At 41.1% G+C, this 25,369-nt stretch overlaps 1 protein-coding gene across 21 annotated transcripts in view; it reads right to left on the bottom strand.

Annotated features, from left to right (window-relative positions):
• The window catches only part of MAPT (microtubule associated protein tau), a 76,452-nt gene extending 51,680 nt beyond the window's left edge, over positions 1 to 24,772 (bottom strand). For 15 of the 21 annotated variants that reach the window (XM_033169857.1, XM_033169862.1, XM_033169868.1 and 12 more), the window contains exon 1: positions 8,126 to 8,276. In XM_033169857.1, coding sequence (XP_033025748.1) covers positions 8,126 to 8,261 — 136 coding nt within the window. In that variant the 5' untranslated portion in view covers positions 8,262 to 8,276. Of the gene's footprint in view, positions 1 to 8,125; positions 8,277 to 8,957; positions 9,039 to 9,899; positions 10,163 to 17,926; positions 18,086 to 22,944; positions 22,998 to 24,654 lie in introns of those variants that run through there. The other 6 variants (XM_033169872.1, XM_033169874.1, XM_033169866.1 and 3 more) reach the window with 5 other exon arrangements.
• Positions 24,773 to 25,369: the final 597 nt, after the last annotated feature.

Raw genomic sequence — 25,369 nt, 5'->3', positions numbered from 1 at the left:
AAACTGATCTAAACAAGTAGTCTGAAAACTGCACTGCCAAAGAATTAGGATGAGCTGAAGTTAACTGCTTCAGTTCTTGAGCTTTGCTTAAGTAGGAAAACATTGTAGACAAGATTTAAATGGATGTGTTTTACCATGTTTCATATCCTAGTTGCTTAACTGCTAAAGCAGCTTTAAAACCTTGCTTTCCCCCTAGAAGCACCATTATAATTACTGTTTTTCAAAGCCTTCAGTAAAAACTAAATTTAATGGAGATTTAGCCTTGGCCTGATTTCTTGATTTTCAACTCACATCCAAGCTGCATTCTATCCAGTCCAGCTGGGTCAGCCAAAAGTCTATAAGAAACACCAAAGTTATCACACAAGTTTGGGGGCCCGGGGGCTCTCCAGATATTGCTGGACTTCAACTCTCATATATCTATTTCCATACAGCCTCTGGGATGATGGGAGATGTAGTCTAGCAACATCCACTGGGCCACAGGTTCCCTGCCCCTAATATAAAGTGCACTTTCAATGAAGGCAGTCGGGGGGGGGGCAACCATTTACTTGGTGGTAGCACAGAAGACCACATAATGGGAAGGGCAAACAAAGGGTGACATTCATTGTTTTGATCACCTCCCCCCTCTCTCTTGCATCATAAACTAACAACCTGTGCTGTGACATCCATGAACTATATACATAGAAGGAGGGGAGTCTAGGGTAGTCTTAGCCCCTTTCATTCATCCTGTTGAACCTATAGATTGAGAGTTTCAAGAGTTCTGAGATAATGAAATCCTTTGCCCTTATACAGCACTTTTTATCCAATGACATCAACAAGGAGGAACTGTTCAAACAGCTCCCACCTTGCTCCTCCCTTTGTCAAGCTGGAAATAAGCAAACCACAGCAATGGCGTAATATCATGTGCAAATTGGCAGATGGAGAGAAATGAACTGCAAGTGTCGATTCACATATAATGCTAAACTGTGGCTTATTTCCTCCCCGCTCAGCAGAGGAGTGGGGTGGGCACATTTGAGCTGGATTACTGGTAATCTATAACATGTTTCAGACTGCATCTTACAGTTAGTTATGTGTAGTAGTGTAGTGGCAAGTTCAGAAATGCAGGGTCCCTTCATGAGTCACAACCACACACACCCCACAGTCACACCCCCCTTCTAAGATTGTACAATAATTAAAAGGTGGGAGGGGAGATTATATACTTAGGTTTGTTCAATATCATACAAAATCAATACACAGATTTTTTAAAAGATCATACAATAATCTTACAATTACCGGTATACAATAATAATTAGGGATGAATTACAATGATCAATACAGATCTCCATGTGTTGCCTTTCAGCTAGAGCTGCTATTTTCTGTGCATGTACACAGGCAAATAATTTGGAGTGCTGAAATATCTTTTTTTGGAGTAACTTCAACTGTCTTTTTCTTCAGGTTCCAAGGTATGTAACAGAACTTGCAAACCATTATTTTGAAACTGAAGCACCTTGCGTTTTCAGTGTTCCTAAATATTTAGCTTTGGAGCATACAGAACAACTCCTCTGTGTTCTTCCTGTGTGCCTTCCTTAGAGTGACCCTAGCTAGGAGCCAATCCTGTCACTGACTCACCTCCTTTTACTCTGACTGGCTCCCATCAGCAAAAAGAGTGAAAATACATCTCTGTAGCTAAAAAGCAACCTTTTAATGCTGTTTGATGACAGGGACTCTGCTGAAGGCTCTGTGACCTCCCGCAACCCCAGATCACCACACCTCTAAATATGTGAACAGAGCCAGAGTATTGCAACTCCTGCTTTAGGCAACCTGTCATATTATTTCTCCAGGCTCCTATTCCCTGTCCCACTTCTCACAGCATCTAAGGCACTGGCTATACTCAAGGCAGAGCACTTACAGTACTTCCACTTGCATAGCTGCAATATATATAGTATATGATGTCTTCAAACTAGAACCTTTGGAATTAAACCTTGAAATCCCGCCCTCACATCAGTCACATGCCCTCCTTCTCTGTTCCCTGAAATAGAGAGAGTTTAAGCATATCACCAAATGCTTAAATCCAATCCAAGGATCAGTACAGGATTCTGTTTTCATTATCAGTCCTCAATTCTAGTTCACACACTTAACCAGTTGACAGTCTTCTGGAATGTACACACACAACCTCTTTTGAACACATATCCAAGATGTGTGAGCATAGATGCTCCATGCAGGGACCCAGTTTATGTGTATTTCTCCCCTTAAAAAAAAAAACCCTCTCCCTGTCTCACTTTAGGTGTATGTTTGAAGGTAAGCATGCCTACCAAGCCATCATGCAAAGGGGATCATCAATCAGTGAACAGATGAAGCTCACTTTACACCTCAGGAGATATAAAGTAGTATCTCCTGCCATACCTTTCCCACAAAGACATAATTCATTGTCTTCAAGAGTGGCCTCCTTCAGTGAAACCTCATTGAAACAACCACAGCTTCTTCCATTTCAAAACTCATTTTGAAGCTTTGCTTTCTTCTTTTTTGGCATTGAATCTCTCTTTGTTCTTTCTTTCCTCAGCACCAAAATGCTGAAATTCTACTCAACTTTATTGAGTTCTGAATCAGACATTTTTGTGTGCCATTATAGGAACTTAAATAAATAGAAATGAAGATTCTTAGGACACCCAAATCTGAACAATGCCGCTGTGGTTGTGTGGTGAACCCCAAGTCCTACATAATAGTTTCATCATAAAAACAAGTAATTTTCAAACCACTGCCCATATTCCAAGTGAAGAAAGAGAAACTGCTTGCTATAATTTTTAAAATAGTTCTTTTTAACAGAAGTATTGCTAAAAGTGAGCCTTGAACTTAGATGTACTTATAATATACTCCATCAGTTTGCTTCTTGGGTGCTTGTTGTCAATGAATGCAGGCTTTCAGAAGAAAACACACACACACAAACAGCCTGCACTTAGCTGAATAGCCTTTGAAATTAAGGCCTCTTTGCTTTCTATCCTCTTAATGGAGTCTCTATCAAAGGCTGCAGGACATAATGCCTGAAATGCTGAAGTTATTTAAATGCTACACCTTAAGTACTTTCCTCGCTACAGAGCACAATACACATCTGCTGTTTTGGTTTGTTTGTTTTTTAAAGGATTTTATTTCCCTTAGCCACAGAATTATGTGTGGGTTGTAGCAAATTATTGCAGTTAGGAACCTAATGTCTACAGCTGGATCAGTTCCTCAGACCAAATCCATGCAACAACACTGAAATTCCTCCTCTATGTCATAGCTGCCACAAAATATACTTTATCTTCAGTATATTCTTCCTGGACAGTCACATGCCCTCCTTCCATGCTCCCTTAATTGGAGGAAAAAATTAAAGACCCAATTTCAATATCAGGACTCTGTGTCAGCCACACACTTACCCAGCTGGCAATCCTCTCTATACAGCAAGATGGTGGACACTTGAATGCAAGAAGTAAATACTTTCCAACTCGCAACAGGAGAGAAAAGCTTCTCTCAGTTACTATTATCCGAGTCTGGGCACTGGGACAAAGCAGAATTCTATCAAGATCAGGATCAGTAGTAGGCTGCATTGTGAGGTACCTACAAGAGCCCAACATCAACTGCTGACATCAGGACTGTAGCCCCTGTAAATAGTGGGGAAACCACTGCTCCTACTCAACAGGCCACCTTCAGCAGAGGTGGAACAAAGTAATTGAAAAGAAACACACACTTACCTGCAGCTAGCCTACCAGCTCCTCTACTCTCCTTGTGTATATTCTCAAACACACAAAGCCAGACAGAACTGGACAGGTTGTAGAACAGCAAACGCTGCTGCCATGCGCTACCTCCACAGAACAGTGGTGGTTGCTCCTCCTTGCAGTCATCCAGCAGCACCTCAATCCAGCTCTCACATGAGTGGAAGCACACACAGCAGCAGCAGCAGAATGGAAGTATCAGAAGAAAAGCTGGAGAGTTTTTAAGTTACTTTGAACACTAGTACAGGTTTTCAGAAATGATGGAGACTGGGGCTGAAGAAAGGTTGGTACGACAGCTGCAAAACACTTAAATCTTGCCTCCTAATAGAACCAGTAAGCCTACTGCCACTACATCATTGGCATCAGAGACAGGCAAGCTATGAGGACAGGGGTTCACTGCAGATCTTTTGCCCAAGAGCCACAAAATCTGGAGCTATCCATGTCCAGGAAATGCCCCATGGACTAGCACCATTCATTTGGGGGGGGGCCTAGCCTAGGTCTTCAGATGTTTTTGGGCTACCAACTGCCATCAAGCCCAATGGTCCAGCACAGATTCCCCATGAAATCTATAAATATTCAGAAAATTTCAATAGTGCTCAGTAAGTTGTCAGATTTGGTAAAATAGTATCTGGCTGCAGAAGTGAAGACAGGGTTAATACCGGTATCACATGTGGGTGCTTTTCCAGAGTATGGTACAGTTCCATTAATTAAAGGAGGGAGTTCCTCTATGTTGTCCCTTGATTTTATGCTCTCCATAAACAAGCAACAGTAGCCCTCCTGTAACGCTGCGAAATAATGTATCACTCTGCTGCTCAATACAGTACTCCACTGCTGTAGTCTCTGGGAATGAAGCCACAGAAAGGAATTATGTGAGCTCCCAAATGCTCAACTTTTATGCCAACACACAGATTTGTTTTTGTCCTTTGATCTCACCTCAGGCTGGAAAAGATGTTGCTCTTTCTATGAAGAACTTTTTTCCTTGAGGAAACTATATATACTGTAAACACAGTTAGACAAACATTTTCCTATAACCTTGTAGACAGCAGAATACTTATTCTCATTTGTTTTATAACATGAAATAGCTCTAATGTTTATGCTATTTAGCATCCTTGTTATAAGCTACAAGATTTTTTAAAAAAATGAATTAGGGTGCACAAGTAGAAACAGGCAGATACTTCCATTGTGTAAACAAAATATAAAATAAAAAAATTCTTCCAGTCGCTAAGGTGCTACTGGAAGGATTTTTTAATTTTTTAATTTTATATTTTGTTTTGACTATGGCAGACCAACATGGCTACCTACCTGTAACTTCCATTGTGTATCAGTTTCACATCTACTCAATACATTCAGTAAGTCTTTCCTGTTCTGTTAACAAATAATTAGAGGCCCATTTTTCCCTTTCAACCTCCTTGCATGAGTTTTAGATAGTTTACTCTAGAGTTTAAGACCAGTTGTGGCTTTTGGATTTTAGGATTAAATGCAAGCTTGCAGCAAACTCCTGAAGGAGATTGCATAAAAGGTTCTTGTAATGACCTTCTTCGAAGCTTCTTTCCAAAAGATAAAAAAGCTCCTCACTCGGGAGACACTACAGGTTCAAGGTCTCTGTTGTTGCTTAAAACTATTGCTCTCTTCCACAGGGAAGCTAACTACTGTAAATCAACTCAGATTTGTGCATCTAGCAACTGTCCAGGTCTTAAGCAGAAATATCTTCCACATGACCTCCTACCAGATATTTTAGCTGGCAATACTAGGGACTGGACCTAGGACTTTCTACATGCCAACATGGACTCTACCACCTAAGGTTCCTTCCCATCACAATAATCTTTACAGATAACTAAAAAGTTCTCTTCTCTTTTTAAGAATAAGTAGAAATCTCTGAAGTAATGTCTTGATAACAGAAACAATGGCTTATACTAGGTTGCATCCAACATAGAATAGAGCTATTTAAATTAATGGTCATGATTAACTTTTGTCTAGTTATTTCATTTGGTCTACTCTGAGTAGAACGTAGCTGGATACCACCCACTGAGTTGGCACACTCACTACAAAATTAATGAAACTGTCAATGCTGATTTAAGAAGGCAGGTTAGGTTTTTTAAAAGACATTCCTATATTTACAAATACAGCAGAGAGAAGAAAAGCTAATAAAACCTAATAATTAAAAAAAAAACACTGCCAGCTGATATTAACAAGAATATTCCATCAATCCTGGTTTATATGTACAGTATTTATATGTACAGTATTAATAACGACAGCCCAAATACCTATCCAATCATCCAAATTAATGATTACAAGCCACTTGTTCAAATACAGAAAGGGCAGTGAAATCTTCAATCCATTAATTGATAGATGGTAGAAGTTTGTCCTTCCAACCTTTCAGTACAGTATGTCTCTTAGACACCAAAAGGACTCATTCAGTTTTGTTGTCAATCTGTTAGTTCAATATAATTTATGAGTGCAACTATTAATGATTTTCCGAAACAAAGTTGATACGAGCAGTAATTTCTGATAAGAAAGAAACCATTACAGGACATGCCCACATCATCAAGAGGAATTTTCAGCATTACACTGCCAACATCTAACTAACAAATCTCTTCCTATAAGAGCACTGTGATGTCCAACATACTGAAAACACCAATTTTTGTTGTATCACTCTCAATTTTAAATCTAACAAAACACTGCATATACATGCTAAAGTAACTTTCCATTGACTGAGCTGAATGGAATACTCTAACCCTCTGTTCCATTCAACTTTAAGATCCTGAACGTAACACTTTTTTAAAAAGAACACTATTCAAGGCATACATTTACATTAGCATGCAATGATCACTCTTTTACAAAAAAAGTAAATGGTATGAAGATGCTGCTAAATTTATTAAGTATTTTCTGATAGATATTTTTAAAAAAGCTGCTTCTGATCAAGAGTATGTTCACACTCAAAAATGCATCAGGCATAATAAAAAAGCAGAGTTAAGTTTGTGAATTATCTAATTTTCTGCAGCAACTTTTGAGGTTTATTTCCTTGTGTGTTGCTGTTCTGCATGAAATCTGCACACATACCCCAGCACAAAGAAACTATCAAACAAATGTGGGTTTTATCTTGGAGAAATATTGAGGCTAAAATCTGATAGGCTGCACAAGATACAATATATGCAGATCAGCAAAATAAAAATGGCATACCACAGGGTATGCATTTTAGATATATTTTAATGATAAAATTAGTTTAAAACAATTTGGTGTTGACATTTTGAGGAGGGTTATATGTGCATGCATATACCTCTACCTTACTTTGAAAGTATGAGCTAGCAGAACTCTTCTTACAGGGAATGGAACTCTCAATCAAGAACCATTCTACAATATACCTACCTTGTTGCTGTTGTTTGGGGGAAGAATACAGGGAAATGGGTTGCTACTTATAATATACTGAAATCATGCAAACAACTTGGTGCAAGTGTGGAAAACCCATGTTGTCTTTGAATTTGATGTATTTAGGAATGACAATTGAAAGCAATGGTTCATAAGTATAGTGGTAACTTCAGTTGAGTTTCTTGTGAAAATTAGGTTGGAATCCTAAACACACTTAGCAGTAATAGACCTCAATGAACACAGTGGAACTTCTTTCCAAATAAACATGATAGTATTGCTCTGCTATGCACTGGTGAGGTTGTCTCTGCCTCTTGGCACTGCAACCACAAATACATCTACTGGAATGCTCAGACACACAACAGTTAGAAGGAACTAGGGGGAAACCTGATGACCACATCAGTTTTTTCCTTGGTTCCAAACAACCCAAACAATAAGAGTTTCTCCAGCTGAAATACCTGTATTAGCTGGTGGCAGGAGTTTCCCTAAATTTCTTCTAAAATATTAAGTGAAATGCAAGACCAAAATCTGGCTAACTCCAGTACCAGATCCTAGAGACAGAGTTCTTTTCTTATAACCATAAAATTAAAGCTTTGTAATGCATCTAAAGGGATCACCACCAAGTATGTTCAAATGCTATGCTTTCATTCATTACTGAAGTAGAATAGAAAGAAGTCTTAATAAATAATGTATTAGAGAGCTGGTGTAGTGGCCAAGAAGTTTCTTCTTCAAATCCCACCTCAGCTATGAACTCAGCCAGTCCCTCATCCCCAATTCCCACCTGTAGAATAGGGACAATAAACTAACCTACCATACAGGATTGTTGTGAGGATTAATGACAGCATATGCAAATGATTTAAATAGTTTAAGGTACTATAAATTAGCAACCATGGATTAGGGTAGTTACAGCACATACATTGACTATTTAAAAGGCTGAATAAATATAAGGACAATCCCAGGGATCTTTTTTACCCTAGAATTCTATGATCTCACCAGTCTAACCATGCAGCCCTTGCTGACAAATCAGTGGCATTACTTACCAATATAGTAGTTTATTTGCACATTACAATGACCAATTATCCCCACTAAAAAAAAAGAGAGGGAGGAAGATGCTTCATCAATTATGGGAAAAATCCGTAATAAAAATGTGTTTCTATACTCCTTCCAGCAAGGCATCTATTTTAATGCCAATTCTGCTGGTAGACAAAAGGGTTTTTTTCCTCTCCATCCCCACCCAAAACTACAGGAGCATACCACAGTCTTTACCCAATGAGAACTGCACTTTGCATCCATGTATTCTAGCCTAGCAGGGGCGTGACCAGCTGCTGCTATTACACTCAGATCCATTTTTCTCTCAGAGAAAACCATTTGAGACAGAGAGAAAAACAATGAATGCACAGAATAATCAAGCTGGAATCTTTGGGTGACTATGATTCTCTAGAAAGCTGTGTGCGACGACCCCCCCCCCAAGCTCTCCACCACATCTTGATCAGGAATCATCTATCTCCCTGTTATATTTCTGCTCAGAACAGTAACTATTAACATAATAAGCATGGAGAAGGGGGAAGAGAGTCATTTTCATTCTCTTTAAACTCACCAGTTGTGCTACTGTTACACCCAAGAATTAAGAATCCAAAATATAAATCCCATAATACTGACCCATATAGAAGAACAAAGCAACTCAGCTCTTAGAAAAGAGTACTGTGCAGGTCATTTACCCTATCTCTGATTTCCACAATGAAAAAAAATGCTAACACAGAATACATTTTCCTTTCTTAGGCTATTTCCCCCAACATCATAATTATCTAAGCAATACTGGAAATATGACATGGACTGCAAAACATGGCACCACTGATATGAAAGAGAGCCCACCCTTTTTCTCTCTCCAAGATCCACACCTACTGCAGCACCAACAGCCTATCATTCGCCATCACCCTCACAATCAAAACCAGTCTCCCAAGCAGGAAACCAAACCTATCAGAGACAAGAGATGGGGGGAAATGACAGTTAACAGGGTCAAAAAAGGGGTTCCTTAAATTCACCTATAATTCCAGATGCAGTTAGTAGATCATTTAAATGATAAAATAAAATGTTACATATGGGTGGGTTTTTTTAAAAAAAGAAAGTGTGCCTCAAACTGCCAAAAACAAGCAAAAACTGCATTCCAAGCAACTTATTGCTATACAATGTTATTTATTTTAAAAAAATAAAAGTAGATGTTGTTGTTGCAAAATATTTATAAAGAGATACATACAATTCACATACAATTAAGCCTACCCTTGAGATCCTAAGAGACACACCCCTACTGCCCCATTTTGCATTAGGATTACAAGCCTCTCCACTGAATGATGAGAGATGGAAAAGAGCCCTAATAAAGCTACAATAGACCAGGGAGGAAAATAACGTATTTGTACTGCCACACTCACTGGCAGGTGGCGAGTGCGTATTTCTTTGCAATAGGGCTCCTCTTTTCAGAGGCAGGGGTGTGGTTAAAGGAGAAGAGATGAATGCTGTTCAAATTGCTGCAATTAGGAGAGTTGTATAATTGTGAAGAGAGCATTAAGAGATCTACCGACATCATATTCAAACGGAATTACGCCGCGTACTGAAGCCATTGGATCCAAAGCTATATTGCATGGCGCGGCGCCTCTCCCTCCAGCCACTGCAAGCGCATTCACTGCGTAACCGCACGCACCTGTACGCTTAACGCACCCCCGCCCGTCCATCCCCACCACCCAAAGGTTTGCAAAGTCTTAAGGCCCTCGGTGCAACTGCTCTCCTAAGAGCAGATCGCACCGTGCTGGGGAACCCTACCTGGCGCTGCGGCTGCTAATGCTGCTGCAGGGAGAGCTCTCTGGAAAGCCTCGCTCACCAAAGCCGGGAGGAGGGGGAGTGACAGGAAAGAGGGAGAGACAGACAGAAAGAGAACGCGCCTATCTAGCGACGGGAGCGCGCACAGGCTCCGGAACCTTCCCAAGAAGAACTCGTATATGCGCGCTCGCAAGGGCCCTCCCAGCTCCTCGAGAAATAAGGTTGCTCCCACAATGAAAGGCTGCCCGAGATGGCTCTCCTACGCACGCGCACAATGCCCGCCTGTCTCATCTTTCAGACACCTCCCTACGACAGTAAGCGCATGCGTGGAGGCTTTACACCGACTCCCAATGTGTTCTTTGTCTTCTTTAGAAAAGCCGGTTTTAAACAAAACACACACACCAAAAAACCTCCTTTTGGAGCCTCGCAGGCGTGAGCGCTATTTATCAAATAATAATAGTTACCGTTCTTTATATCGCATAGGACACAAGGTCAGCGCAGCAGAATCCAGACAAAGCAGTGTTTGTTATAGTGCTATAAGAGTGTGGTGCTCCACTCTGAAGTCATACTGAAAAGCTTTTTAACATCCCTGCTCCCAGAACACGCATGTTTACACTTAGGTATATACCATGGGCGTCCGCAAGGGGGCGCATTGCTCCCTTATTAGCCATAATCCCCAGATTCCCAATCTTACTTTTTAAAAATGAAAGATCCTAGCACTTGTAGAATCAGGAATATGAAGCCAAAATGTGCAGGCATTTGTTTTGTGCGGAACTAGCCTCTCCCATCTGTCTGTATTTTTAGCCAATAAATGAAGTCATAGTAATGACTGACATTTAGGAAAGCAAATCTTGCCAGCTAAACAAAGAGGAGGCTAGAAGACCAATTGCCTAGAAGACTCCAGAGAAAGAAAATCTTCATTTGCTTTTAAGCATTTTCTACTATTCTTCCCTGTGGAAAAGTGATTGCTGCCCCATAGAAAACAACTCATTTATCCAGGATTTTAGTATCACTGTGACTGGGAAGTAGTGTGTCGACCCAAAACAAAAGGTAATAGCAAAGACAATATATTTCTAATGTGGATCTTAATTAGATTTTTCCCCTCCCCAGTTTGTAATCATTTAAAAAAACACTCTGCCAATACATACATAGAGACAATTTGTCATTATTATGCCCATACTGCAGAGAGCAGGGCTGTGGCTGGGAGAGTGAGTTACGCCACTCCTGCAAAGTAACCAACTGCAACTGTTGTTATATGCCTCTTGCTGAAAGAGGAGAAAGTATACAACAACCCTGAATGGAAGTCCAATGTTATTATCCTGGTGTATTGGGGTTGTTGGTTTTTTAAAGGGAAATGCATTTTAGAGCAGGGATTGGCAGCAAAATTAAGGACTGGAGGGAACAAAGCAGTGAGGGCAAGAATTCCTGGGAATGTCAATGTCACAGATATTTTACTTTTTATTAATCATTCAGAATTTAGTATCTTTCATACCTTTCAACATTACACAAATTAAGATAGGAACACATGTACTATTTGCATCAAGGATTGCTACCTTAGCACCCCTCCTCCTTTATGCTGTTACTTGTTGACAGAGGCTTTGCTTTGCTTCCTATATTGTGGGCCAGGCCAAAGGGGAAACAAACATGGTCAGACGCAAGGGTGCACAGAACAAGTAATGTGAATTTTACCTTTATAGGGTAGACTAGTTTCTACACAAACACACCCCCACCTCCTTCTCTCCTTCATCCAGGCAACCAAGAGGCAACATCACAGTTCAAGGACACATTCCAGTCAGGTAACAACAAGGAAGGCCCATCCCATCTCGCCACCTGAGGAGAAACATGAATGTGCCAACCCCTGTCACTGGATCACCTCCCCCCCTTGCTGAAACCTGCCAAGTGGGGAGCGTTCTGGCAGTAAAATGGTGGGGCAGGCAGGCGGGATATTGCCTCTTGCACTTCTACTGCCTGAGGTGGCCCTCTGCCTCATGGGTGGGCTAGCTATGAGTAACAAACACTCAAGGAGGGTGTAAAGTAGGGCCAGTGAGAGCTGTAACTTGGGGAGAATCCCAAGGGCCACACAGAGAGGCCCAGAGAGACACTTTTGTCCAACAGCCTGAGATTCCCTATCTTTGCCCTAAAGGATGCCTTACTTCTTCTGTTTGGCTTGTCCTGCACTAAGTGACAGTGGTGTCCAGAAAGCCAGCCTGCTGTGTGGACAGGTCTGCTCTCCATTTGATGATGGGTGGAAGTATTGTTGCAATTTCTCAAGGAGCCTCCTTTCCTTGGATCCAAATTATTAATATTTCATTAATCTATCACAAGTAGTGAAGAGATACTTAAGGAGACTACTTGGTCGGATAGTTGTTTACGGGAGCTTATGGAGAAGGGAAGCAGTGCAATGGTGTTTGCTGTTTAAAGAACCCAAAAAAGCTTGAATCTAGCCACGCTATTTAAAAGTTTTTAAAAAAGGTGTTTATAGCACCTGTAAACCTGTAGATTGACCACCACATCTACAGCATATGAAATGGCAGAATGCACACCAGATTACTGCCATGCAGCTCAATCCTATAGTCAAAAGTAAGCGCAATTGGCCTTACGCACAGGTAAGCTTGTACATAATAGTTGCCAGCCTCTGTTCTTGCATGTGCATTTGCAGGATAAGCACTAAAGCCATAGGCATCTGCCTCAAATTCATATTTAACTTAATAAAAAAATTACTTCCAGTAGCACCTTAGAGACCAACTAAGTTTGTTATTGGTGTGAGCTTTCATGTGCATGCACACTTCTTCAGATACCATTTAACTTATGGATACTTGAAGTAGAATAGTGAAATCTCAGTTTGTGTCATGCTGTCTGGCATTGATCTCTTTCTCAAGTTCAGGGAAACAAAAGGGTTTGGAGGCACCTCTCTTCAAGGAGTCCCCGTATTGCCAGACCTTCCAGGCCAGAAGTTACTGTTTTACTGGACTTCCTCAGATTTAGAAGACACACACGCAGTGTAGTCCCTTGTAAAGTGTTTCTTAGGAGCAATAGTGTGTTTTTAAACTGCCTGTTTACACAATTTCTGCTACCTGATTTTACATATTCTCATGCAAAATTAGAGACATGTAGTTAATGTTGGTACAAATTTTAAAAAATGCATTGTTATAAAGAATATTATTTGACTTTTCTCAATACGTCTCTGTGATTCTTGTTCTGTTCCCAAATCATTCTTGATTTTTTATTTAATGATTAATCAAATTGGGAGGAAACACAATTAAATACTTAGGGTTGTCTTACTAGGGAAACCTCCTGCAGTTTTCCCATCCCTAAATCCAATTACAGGGGATAAGTAACCATGGAATAGGATGGTAATAATTCTTTTGAAGAAGCTGCAGTAAGTAGCTAAACCTAAGGAGCATTATCTGAATAAGCACTAGAAACTTAAGAAGGAATTTATTTGTTGCCTTTTTTAGATACATCATTATTATCACTAATAAAGCACAGTGTTGAGAGGTCTTGCATATGGAAATCAAACTCAGGTTGACAAACTTGTCCAGCAGAACCTATATACCATTAACAATGATATCAGTCTCTGAGTATTTGAACTTCAGAGAATCATGTTGTAAATTATATACCTTGTTTCCCTATGACCTCTCAGTCTGTAAAGAGGTACAGTAGTGTATTGCACACCATTCCTGCCCTTAATTACTATTGCTGTCAATGGTCAATTAACTGAATGATCACAAATTTTACTTTGCATTTAATCGTCTGACCGTACTGTTTACTATTTTCTCACTCTACACCCACATGTATGCACCTACCAACTAAATATGACAATACATGTATTTGATGAAGTGGACTCTAGACCACAGATACTTATACTATAATAAATTTCTCAGTTTTTAAGCTGCAATAAAATTCTAAAATGCTGTCTTGAGCATGCATATAAACTTCCATGTCAATATATCAGTCCTCATGGCAGATACTATATTGTATTCTCTTTTCCATACTTCCTGTTCCTCTGAAACATGGGTGCAGGGTCAAGTACGGATTCATCGTTTAAATGCAAGCTGTTATCTGAGCATGTGTGCCAGTTTCCCTGTTGATGTCTCAAGACCAAATAACACTTTATACTAGTAAATATATGTTCCCAGCATGATGTTTACTGATGTAACAAATGATATTAGGGTAGCGGGCACTCACAGGGGAGTATCAACATGAGGGAACGAGGGCTGCTTAACTCCTTCTACACCAACTGGTGCTCTTCTGCAAATGTACTCATCTAACCTATTTTCCTTTGAGCCAGCTTCAACATTAAAGATAATCAGGAACTAGAGAATCCACACATTAGAAGGTAGTAGAATCTTACATTGAATGTGAAAAATGCCATAGCATAACATTACAAGGGGACAAATTACTTAGGTTAGGGGGAATCAAAGTGATTAGAAGCAAGCACAAGAGACAACAACCTGCAAAACACAAACTATGTGCATAAAAAATTAAGAATGATAAAAAGACATGACTGTTGAAATGTTTTCAATGCTGGAGTGAAGAAAATTGTGGGGGTGGGGGTGAGGAAAGCTGAGGGAAACACAGTGGAGAAGAAGTCCATGCTAAGGTGCTCACATTTCTGCCCTCAGTTGCTGAGGAAGCAAACCAACAGCATTCTAGAGCAGCCGTTCACCAATTTTCCCAGAGAAAGGTTATGTGCAGCCACATCTAGGGATGTCGGAACACTGATAGAAACAGAAATTGCAATCACTGATGTCTGCTTATTTGTCCCATGTCCAAAACACAAATCAATCCAGGGGGAAAAACAATTCCTATTCATTGCTGTTCTTGTCTTCAGTCCAAACATTACATAACTTATGCTTTCCCCTATTTGCATTAAATTTCCTTTGCAGAGATACGTTGTGTAATAGGGCCGCCATACCAGCAACAGGGGTTAAATCATGTTGACAATGCATTAAAAAGCTTTAAAGTTCCAAAATATTAATTGTAGAGCTTTTCTTTAAAAAAGCTCAACAACTTCGGGTGCTCAACAACTTTTGAGGTGTCATGGTTTTTTAAATATGGCAACCCTAGGGTAATAGCATTACAATAATTAATTAATTGCATAAAATTCTGCTGCAGTGGACAGTGACATGAATAGTGTTGTTTTTGTTGCAAGCCAAACTGCAGCAGAACAGGAACAGCACTGCATGCGACAAACACCAGTTGGACTGAAAATTGATAACTTTTTACATCCCTAGTCAAATTCTATGCACACTTGCTTAGACATGTCGTACCTTGGTTTTCGAACAGCTTAGTTCTTGAACGTTTTGACTCCCAAACGCCGCAAACCCAGAAGTGACTGTTCCGGTTTGTGAACTATTTTTGGAAGCTGAACGTCCGACAGCTTCTGATTGGCTGCAGAAGCCGCACTTTGTTTTCCGAACATTTTGGAAATTGAGCGGACTTCTGGAACGGATTCTGTTCGACTTCCAAGGTACGACTGTACAAGACTTGTGTATAGAAGTGTGCCCTTCAAACCTGTGTGTTCCAATGAATAATAGTCTATACTAGGGGGCTTACACCATTGGATCCCCATAAAACCATCTCAAGATGTCCTGCCTATCTCCATCCCTCCCAGAGGCTAGACATATTTGTTTTCTGTTGGTGACAAGAAAAATAAAGCATGTTGCTTATATGAGCCTGGTTATCCCACAATCTGAGGTGGCAGTTTGGCAGTTATAGTTGAAGCTCTGTTTAGTGAGATGGGACTAGAGAGTGAGATGTTGTAACTTTTTTCAGTTAATGGAATTCAAAAAGGTATTTGGGTTGGGATTATAAGGAACAAAGTATCCATTTGTTGGGGGCTACCCCTCTTTTCAATGAGAGAAAGATCACAAGTTCTTCAGTGTAAAAAGGCAAAAGAGCAGGCATCAGTGGGAATTTGTGGAAGGGCTTTGATATTGTTCTGAAACCATGACATTTTAAATACTACCGGGAAGTAAAATATTAATGGAGACATCACAGTGCCTACCTCATGCAAAAAGAGAAGCTTGGCTGGGGAAGGAAATAAAGGTCTCACTAATAGAGTTCTTTGACTGCCAGCAAGCATGTGGATGCAGGGTAGGGCTATCAATGGCTGTTAGTGACGATGTAACTGAGACCAGGGAAAGGGCTCTGCTGTGGGTGAGAAAATAAGAGCCAAGGTGGAAGACAGAATGGTGTGGCTTATTATTGTGTGTTGTATATATTTAAATTTACTTTTTAAAATTACCTGGACCCTGTGAAATTTAGTGGAGTACAAATCCAAATAAAAATATTGTGGAAGTCAAGCTACCCTTAGGGATATAAAATGTTTCCTGTGAAATGCATTCAAGACAGGGCAAGTATACTTGTGCAGTACTTCCCTAGAATATACACACTTTTATTATAAATCCAATTAGCATTAATCACTTGAAATAGATTCAGAGAGGCACTTCTTCCTTCATCTAAATATTTAATTGCCTAATCAGCAGCACTTAGGGATCATACTTGAAGCATTAAAACATTGGGTAAAATATATGCTGATACCCTGGGAACTGAATTGGGAGAAGCATTTTCCAAGTATTTCAGCCAAATGGTAGAATTAACATTCATACTCACAGGTAAGTTTTGAAGCACTAACTTATAAAGTATGATACAATATTATAAATACAGAGTTATTAAAGACATTTCACAGGAAGGGTATTACTACTCAGAAGAGGAGATATTGCTTACAAGCAACTTCTGCCAGTGTCATAGGATTTGTCTGATTCAGGGTCCCTCCTTGACTTTAAAAAAAGGTTAATTAGTTCAAAATATTAAGCTTATTTTCCTCTCAGACATAACCTTTGCACTCCAAAGCTAGAATATTTTGTGCCACATTTTTGTTACTTCGGGGGTGGGGGAGCTACTTACAGTGGCTCGGGTTATAGACGCTTCAGGTTACAGATGCCGCTAACCCATAAATAGTACCTCGGGTTAAGAACTTTGCTTCAGCATGAGAACAGAAATCGCACAGTGGCAGTGGGACGCCCCATTAGCTAAAGTGGTATCTCAGGTTAAGAACAGTTTCAGGTTAAGAATGGACCTCCAGAACGAATTAAGTTCTTAAACCGAGGTACCACTGTATTTGGTTCCTGCAGCAACATATGTAAATAGTTTGAATTACTCTCAAGAGATCCACTTGGTGTGCTTAGGTGTCTTAATGATACTATAAAGGTGTGCTTATTCATACTCATCCTGAAGTAAACAAAGGTAGGGGTCCCCATGCCTGTGAAGACACAGCCACTGGCAATGTTTAGTCTGATATATGTTTAGACATACAACAAGAGTGATTATTTCTCTTCAAAGACAGAAAACTATATTTTGTACTTTAAGACACATATAAGACAAACTAAAATAAAGGTTGCTACCTTTTTCGCTAAGCCCTGATTCTGTGCCTTCAACAGCCGTCTAACCCACAGAGATTAAACCAGTAAAAAATTTCTCAATTATATGGTGGATTCTATGAAATTACTTCAGTGGGCACTTTGGGCTCATAACTTAATGTTGCTGACCACAGTTAAACCCAATACCACAGAACATTAAATAAAGTATTTCCAGACATGCATTTTACAAGCTCCCTCTTGCTCTTAATGTTTCTGTCAGTCAGATCTTTAAAATAATGTTTCTGGATGCATAATTTGTTGCTTCTCTTTCTTTCTGCAATTATACTTTCTATACTGTTTTCGAAATCCTACAGATATCTGGGTTCATTTGCACCCATTGTGTGGTTAGCAACTGGTTAGCACTAACCTCTAAACTTGAATGAAATCCACTACTGTACATTAATATAAAAAGCCTGCATTTGTCTTGCATTTAACCACTCTCTCGGATAAGTAATGATTCATTCTAAGTCAGAGCTGCTAGATGTACCACATGAGTGATCTTGCAACACACATATCTCCATGTGGATTGGTATTATCCCCCACCTTTTGCAATTATCTGCAAGGCTAAATGACATAAACATGCATACCAATATTTATTCTATTTACCTTATACAAGATTCCTTTGAATACTTTTTCCTGGGATTCACCATTTAAACTCTTCCCAGGTTTTGTATTCTTCAAAGGCAAATTCCAGTTCTGTAGATCACTTTTTTCTTGTTCAGTGTGCAGAAAACTCCCCCAAAGTGCTTCCAGGTATCTGTCAACCTGCAGGCAATATGGACCCTGCTCAGTAGCTATGTCGCACTTGATTGCTATTATTTATAAAAAGCATACATCCCTATGGCACTCAGTGTAGCAGGAACACCTGCTGAATATAACACACAGCCCCCACTTGATTACCAGAAAGGAACACTTTCCCCATTGTACAGATGGACAAACAAAGGGTTAAATGACTCCCCTAAGGTTCCACAATGAGTCTGTGACAGAACTGTCTGCCTAAGGTATCAGTATGAACTCTGTCACCATAGCAGCCAGCTAGCCAGCTAACCTCACAATTGATGTATTTACAATCCCCTTTTGGGGTATTATCTCTCATTTTTTATGACAGAAAATGGTACAGTCTGCGTAAATCAAGAACCTGCAAAAAAAAATTAAAAACTTTTCCCACACAGATTATTTGAGGGAGTAAGTAGCCTATGTCCAGTCTTGTCCCAGATCCCAGCAATTTATGTATGTAGGCAGCTTGAGCCCTCCCCCTCTAATGCATTTCAATTAATTTTAAATAATGGGAACTTAGAAAAAGAAGTACCCTTGCCAAATATTTCCCTTACCGGTATATTAGAATATATATTATTTCAAGTTACACAAGTTAGATGGACCAGAATGAAAAACAGGAGGAGGCAGAGAAGCTGACAACACATTATAGTGAGGATGCTAGTGAGAAAATTTGTTTCCCAAATATCAGTACCGTAGATGTGAATTAGAAGTTGAATGCTACCATTTGAAACATGAAACCTGCTACAAATTCTCAACACTGTCAGATTGGACTGTATGATGGACAGTGTGTTGCCCTTCCATCCCCACATGTAGGAACAGAAGCAACACCAGGTTACTTTAGAACCAGCACTGCCATTTCTGGTACAAAAAGCAGCAGTGGGAATATAGTTTAATTGAATCCATAGCTCCTAGGCATTCATTATTGAAGGGTTTAATATTTCAAATCTTAACAATTTTCTTTGGCTCCAAACATTCAAGTTCCATAGTGCTTCAAATAATGGATACAATAGCCCCATTGTAATTCCCTTTAGCCTCCTAACAACCTTGAGACAGCATATTCCAAGGCTCCTCTATGAACTTTAGGGATCAGCAGATATTGGAACATGGATTTCCTACAACCAAATTTAATCTAGTGTAGCATACGGTTATCCAATATGCAAATTATGTCAGTGATATGCATTTTTGTTAACCACGTGCACTATGGTTCATTATATATTTACAGTAAGGCCTTCAGTTATTAATCAGATGGCCAACCGTCACTAAAGTATATTATTGTGATACTATGTTCTATCCAGTATCAGTATGCAACAATTCAACTGTGTCCTGCACCCCCACCCCCGGTTATAGCTGTCTATAATAAACATAGCAGCTCCTGAAGTATAGCAGATAGAATCAAGCTACCAGTACTTTTGTTGTCAGTAGTCAGACCACCATCCATGAATGGGCTACTGACTTGCAAGTTGCTGAGATACTTGCAAATAATGATGGGCTACGTGGATCCTTATCGTCATCTGATGTTGAATTTAACAACTTATGTGGAAGTGTACTGAGGATAACATGAAATAGAAAGCCTTGCCTGTTAAAAGGAAATACTCAGTGGACAGATTAGTTTTTCAAAGGTAATGTGGCAAAATAGTTTCAGCAAACTTACTCAGACATATAATTTATGTACCTAGATTTGATGTAATGAGTCCCGAGGAGACACCTTGGAGGGGCTGCTTGGATCAGGACAAGGGGTAGGAGAAGCCTATTGATGATGCTGTTTTGGGAAAACTGCATGGGGCCACAACAATAATCTAAGAGCTCTGGGAGCTAGAATGCAGATGAGGAATCTGATACTGGGGAGGGTCCCAGTGAGTTGTCACCCCGATGCCTCATTTCAGTCACACACCCACTTTTGACTCCAAGGCAGCCCCTGCCTGCCATGCCTCCTGTACCACTGAAGCCTTCGCCTCCCACAGCCTCTGCCTCTCTGCCCACCAAGGAGGCATATGATTCCCATTCTGGCTCTGAGCCAGCACTGTCAGGATCCTGTCACCTAGGACACAAAGATTCCAGCACCAGTGTGAATAGACAGCTCATGTTCAGCCCACCAGAAAGAGTGCCTGCCTGCTTGCTTGCTCAATCTAAAGACACATTCCACTCACTATGCAGAAGCTGTGGTTGCCCTATGCTTTTATAATAGAAGCCCAGGGGGCATGTCAGCTGTTGGATCAACGTTTCAGCTTGCTAACCTTGCCATGCACCTGCTGTGCTGGTGACCCATGCTTTGCTTATGTACCATACTGATTTGAACAATTTTTTTATTAGAAAACAAAATCTGTGTCCGAGTACTTTGTCCAGTGAAAGCTACGACATTAGGTTTTAAAATATTTATTGATTTTATATTTGTTTTAAAGTGATTGTTTTATGTATATTTCTTTTTAGTTGGTTTGTTGGTTTTAATTGTGCTCTATCTACTATTTTATTTGTGCACTGCTTGAAGAGTTTTTTTGAATAAGGTGTGGCGGTTCGCTCAACCTGCACAGGTCCCCCAGACGTTTAACGGTCCGTTGATACCTGCACTCACCACTTTATTACTTAACCGCTGCCACCAACCAGTTTGTCTGGTATTTACTTCACTCAGTTCAGTCAAGGAGAATATTGGAACAAAACTGTTTTATTTGAAGTTTAGTACATACGCATGTGGTTTCTGAATAAAGAGTACTTTCTTGGTTGTGTTCTTGTTAACAACAGTGCCCAACGATTTCTCCCACCCCTGTTCCTACTCCTTCCCTTGCCACCCTTCTACCAGGCACTCAATACCCACAACAAGCCCCTAGCTAAAGACCAACAACAAGCCTAAAGACTAAAGAACCAAAGACCCAACGACCAAAGAACTAAGAACCCAAGACCTAAAGAAGCCCTTTCCTTCCCCGGGAGGGGTTTATATAGCCCACATAACTCCGCCCCCCAAGGTTCTTACTGGTTATTCCCTTTTAACACCTTCTATGCCAATCCGAAGTTTGGGTGAACGCCACATAAGGGATTAGTAAGTTTTATGAATAAGAAAATATGTTGACTATGAACTCTTAATTTGTAAGTATAACATTACAGTCTTTCAAATACAAAGAGTAGTACATACAGGTCTGAAATCATTATCTTAACTTGTGACTCTTGCTGAATTTTCTGAACAGTAGTGAGTTTCTGTGCGCTGCTCTGGTTCGCCAGAAGCAGCTTAGTCACGCTGGCCACATGACCCAGAAGCTGTTTGCGGACAAATGCCGGCTCCCTCGGCCTATAGATCTCTCACTTGTGGGGTGCCTCAGGGTTCTGTCCTCTCCCCCATGCTTTTTAATATCTATATGAAGCCGCTGGGACAGATCATCAGGGGATTTGGGTTGGGTGTTCATCAATATGCAGATGACACCCAGCTCTACCTCTCTTTTAAATCAGAACCAGTGAAGGCGGTGAAGGTCCTGTGTGAGTGCCTGGAGGCTGTTGGAGGATGGATGGCGGCTAACAGATTGAGGTTGAATCCTGACAAGACAGAAGTACTGTTTTTGGGGGACAGGAGGCGGGCGGGTGTGGGGGACTCCCTGGTCCTGAATGGGGTAACTGTACCCCAGAAGGACCAGGTGCGCAGCCTGGGAGTCATTTTGGACTCACAGCTGTCCATGGAAGCGCAGGTTAATTCTGTGTCCAGGGCGGCTGTCTACCAGCTCCATCTGGTACGCAGGCTGAGACCCTACCTGCCCGCAGACTGTCTTGTCAGAGTGGTGCATGCTCTGGTTATCTCCCGCTTGGACTACTGCAATGCGCTCCACGTGGGGCTACCTTTGAAGGTGACTGCAATTAATCCAGAATGCGGCAGCTAGACTGGTGACTGGGAGTGGCCGCCGGGACCACATAACACCGGTCCTGAGAGATCTGCATTGGCTCCCAGTACGTTTCCGAGCACAATTCAAAGTGTTGGTGTTGACCTTTAAAGCCCTAAACGGCCTCAGTCCTGTATACCTGAAGGAGCGTCTCCACCCCCATCATTCAGCCCGGACACTGAGATCCAGCGCCGAGGGCCTTCTGTCGGTTCCCTCACTGCGAGAAGCAAAACTACAGGGAACCAGGCAGAGGGCCTTCTCGGTAGTGGCGCCCGCCCTGTGGAACGCCCTCCCATCAGAAGTCAAGGGAATAAACAACTACCTGACATTCAGAAAACACCTAAAGGCAGCCCTGTTTAGGGAAGTTTTTAATTTGTGACTCTGTAATGTATTTTGGTATTTGTTGGAGGCCGCCCAGAGTGGCTGGGGAGACCCGGCCAGATGGGCGGGGTATAAATAATAAATTATTATTATTATTATTATTATTATTATTATTATAGAGCGAGATGAGCACGCAACCCCAGAGTCTTCTGCGACTGGACCTAATGGTCAGGGGTACCTTTACCGAGTCTGAGGTTAGACTAAATGGGGTTTTGGGATTCCCTTCAATCCTGTGGCAATATAGCTATAAAATGGGATTCTGTAGGAAAAGAGACTGCTAAAAAGGTCAAACAAGTTTCTTTATTAAGGAAATAGGTCTGTTAAGCATCTGCTTTGTTACATACCTAGGACAATGAGTGTGACAAACTAATAAGTGGAGATACTTCCCAACAGTTTACATAGGACTTCCGGTGAACAATGTCCTAACCTCTCTCCCAGTTTCATATATGGGCCAAAGGCACTTGGGAAAAGGTTAAAATAACTGAAACAACAGACTTATCTGCAGAGTATTGCAATATCAGTTATCTGAAGGTTGTTGGCTCAAGTGCAGAAAACTGTGAACAGTAGAAGGGTACACAAAAGTTGCACATGAGAATAACTTTGACTTACCAGCCTTAGCTGAAACATCTTTTCATCACACAGTTTAAGAGTGAGCACACTTTCTGCAAAGGAAGAGTATAAATAAATTATGAAAGCCATAGGAGTGTGAGGTGATTGGTGCGGAGACAGCAAGTATTTAACAGACGTACAAGCCTCAGCACAGGTACAGTGAGTTTCTCATAAGAGCATGAGCGGAGACTCTGAGAAGTCCTTTGATATGATATCCTCAACTCCTCTGAAACTCTCTTCCCCAGGAGTTCTCTATGACTCCTTCACTACTTGCATTTAGGGCAGTCAAAACTTTTCTTTTCTTTTTTATCAGGTTATTGAGCCATCCTAGATATATGGGCTGCTGTGAGTTTTGTTGTTGTGTTCATATTGTTTTTACTCATTTTAATGTGTGCCACTGATTTCTTGAGGGCAGAGAGGATATAAATTACTTTAAATAGACAAATAAAATATAGTGACAAGCAGCAGTGTGAACACTAGCTCTGTAAGGCTGCATCTGTATGTAGAGTGAGAGAGATGAGGCTCTTTGTAGTGTGCCAGAGTATAAACAGAAGTTCTCCAGTGAGGGAAGTGAGGATAATCTCAGCATAGGAGCCATATTTCATATGGATGAGCATGACCCCCAACCGTATGAGCTGAAATTGAAGCAGCATGAATGGTGAGTCTGACTGTCACTGCAAAGGAATATACAGGTGAAACTCTAAAAATTAGAATATCGTGGAAAGGTTAATTTCTTTCAGTAATTCAACTTAAAAGGTAAAACTAATATATGAGATAGACTCATGACATGCAAAGCGGGATGTGTCAAGCCTTTATTTGTTTATTTGTTATAATTGTGATGATTATGGTGTACAGCTGATGAGAACCCCAAATTAACAATTTCAACTTTGGGATTTTCATCAGCTGTACGCCATAATCATCAAAATAATAACAAATAAAGGCTTGACATATCTTGCTTTGCATGTCATGAGTCTATCTCATATATTAAACTCCAGCAGCTAATGAAAACAATTGCTTACATAAATGGACTTTCCCACGATATTCTAATTTTCGAGTTTCACCTGTACTGTAGCGAGGTCAAGGAATGGCAAGAGTGGCAAATGGGTAAGCAGGTGTAAGGAAAAAAGGTGCCTCGACAAGTGCAATGTGAATTTGAAGCTGTGTATAAGTGAACTTCACAGTAGGAGTTCCATGAACCTAAATGAGTATTTTGGAGTGTGAGCACCAGTATTTCATGAGGCTAGGAAGCCGAGCTTTTGAGAGGTGAAAAGTGTTTTAACAGAGGCATTGGTTCCCGTGGCTGGCCCACCCATTAGGCCAGGTGAGCTGATCACCTCAGGCGTCAGGATCCAGCCTCCATGGAATGCATCGCCTGCAGCCGCAGTGACAGTAGCGGATGCAGCACACTCTTAGGAGTCTGGATCAACAACCTCCCCAGCAGCCCCCCTCCCCATGCTTCCTCTACAGCAGCCTCTTGATGAATAGGAGGCACTGCTGATATCCTCCCACCCCTAGGGAAGAAATAGTGAGGGCTGCCCTCAGGGGTCTCCTGAGCTCTACAGCCACTCTACAGCCACCCACTTCAACCATCAGATAAGGTTGATTTGACACCCCCCTGCCTGTTTCCACTGTGGATCTTCACTCCTGCCTTGTTATCAGTGTAGACCTGCATTCCCTCCCTCTTTGTTTCTGATGTAGGTCTTCACTCACCCCTTCCTCCCTGGCAGGTTGGGGGCACCATTTTGTTATTTGGCTTCAGGTGCCAAAATGCCTTGGGCAGGCCCTGTTGGTTGGTTCCCTGATTCAATACACGTTTTCTGTCAACACACGCGTGATGGTCCAGCGAGTTCCGAAAACCCCCAGCTCAGCAAAACCTATTTACCAGAGGAGAAAGTGGTGCGGGTACAAAAAAGCAAAGTCAAAAGCGGTCTGGTGGATGCAGTGTCCAGTTCTGGACTTAAAAAACAAACAAACCTAAAGTCCAAGTCTGACCCTACCTACCTCACAGGATTGCTTTGGGAATAAAAAGGTGAGGCTACATAACCAAGCTCTGGAGAAGGCAGAATGAAAACGTAATACATAAACTGGCTTCAACTGGGGAATGTGTGCTGGGGAGGAGTTATGGTCCCCCTCCAAGCATAGTTGTCAACTTTTCCCTTTTTTCGAATAGGATTCCTCGCAAGGAAATGGAAAAGTTGACAGCTATGCCTCCAAGTGAAATGGATGGGCGCGAACTAGGCATAGAAGTGTTCCAGGGCCTGCATAAAAATATGGAAGAAGTGCTGAGGAGAAAGCATTTCGAGAGAGGGAGGGCTAAGTCAGAATTATGAGCCGCGCAAGGCTGAGGAGAAACCACCTCCAAGTGCTGGGCCTTAAACCTCCATTACGCCTAGCTGCCTTTGCCCGCCTAACTGAGCGCGAACCA

Source organism: Lacerta agilis, chromosome 14, assembly GCF_009819535.1.
Source record: "Lacerta agilis isolate rLacAgi1 chromosome 14, rLacAgi1.pri, whole genome shotgun sequence".
In the NCBI taxonomy this organism is placed as follows: domain Eukaryota; kingdom Metazoa; phylum Chordata; class Lepidosauria; order Squamata; family Lacertidae; genus Lacerta; species Lacerta agilis.
The sequence above is the reverse complement of the archived record's forward strand: the minus strand, read 5'-3'. Positions and strand labels throughout refer to the sequence as shown.